General features: G+C 68.9%; 1 protein-coding gene across 1 annotated transcript in view; it reads left to right on the plus strand.

Moving 5' to 3' along the window:
* Positions 1–3: 3 nt before the first annotated feature.
* The window catches only part of TRIAP1 (TP53 regulated inhibitor of apoptosis 1), a gene marked incomplete at its 5' end in the record, with an annotated part of 697 nt that continues 295 nt past the window's right edge, over positions 4–405 (plus strand). Inside the window, one exon of the mRNA XM_010175924.1 lies at positions 4–141. Coding sequence (XP_010174226.1) covers positions 4–141 — 138 coding nt within the window. The remainder of the gene's footprint in view (positions 142–405) is intronic.

Genomic DNA, 405 nt, shown 5'->3' on the forward strand with positions numbered 1-405 from the left:
AGCGTGGGCGAGGCGTGCACCGAGCTGAAGCGGGAGTACGACCAGTGCTTCAACCGCTGGTTCGCCGAGAAGTTCCTGAAGGGCGAGAGCGCGGGGGACCCCTGCGGGCAGCTCTTCAAGCGGTACCAGCTCTGCGTGCAGGTGCGTGACCGCCGGCCCGCCACGCCGCTCCCGGTGTCCCGCCTCTGCGCTTCCCGCACCCGCGGTTCTTCCCCCGGCAGCCGCGGGAGGATCCGCCCCCGCAGCTGCGCACCCACCGCGCTGCTCCGCGTTTTCTCGTCCCCTCTTCCTGCCGGTCGTGCCGGGCAGTGTTTTACCGGTGTCCCGTAGTGGGTTGTTCCCGTTGATGTCACTTTTTAAGCGGCTGCTCTAGAGGCTGGGGGGCCTTTAAGCGCTGGGGGGCCG

Source organism: Antrostomus carolinensis, unplaced genomic scaffold (genome assembly GCF_000700745.2).
Source record: "Antrostomus carolinensis isolate BGI_N321 unplaced genomic scaffold, ASM70074v2 scaffold27179, whole genome shotgun sequence".
Lineage (NCBI taxonomy): Eukaryota > Metazoa > Chordata > Aves > Caprimulgiformes > Caprimulgidae > Antrostomus > Antrostomus carolinensis.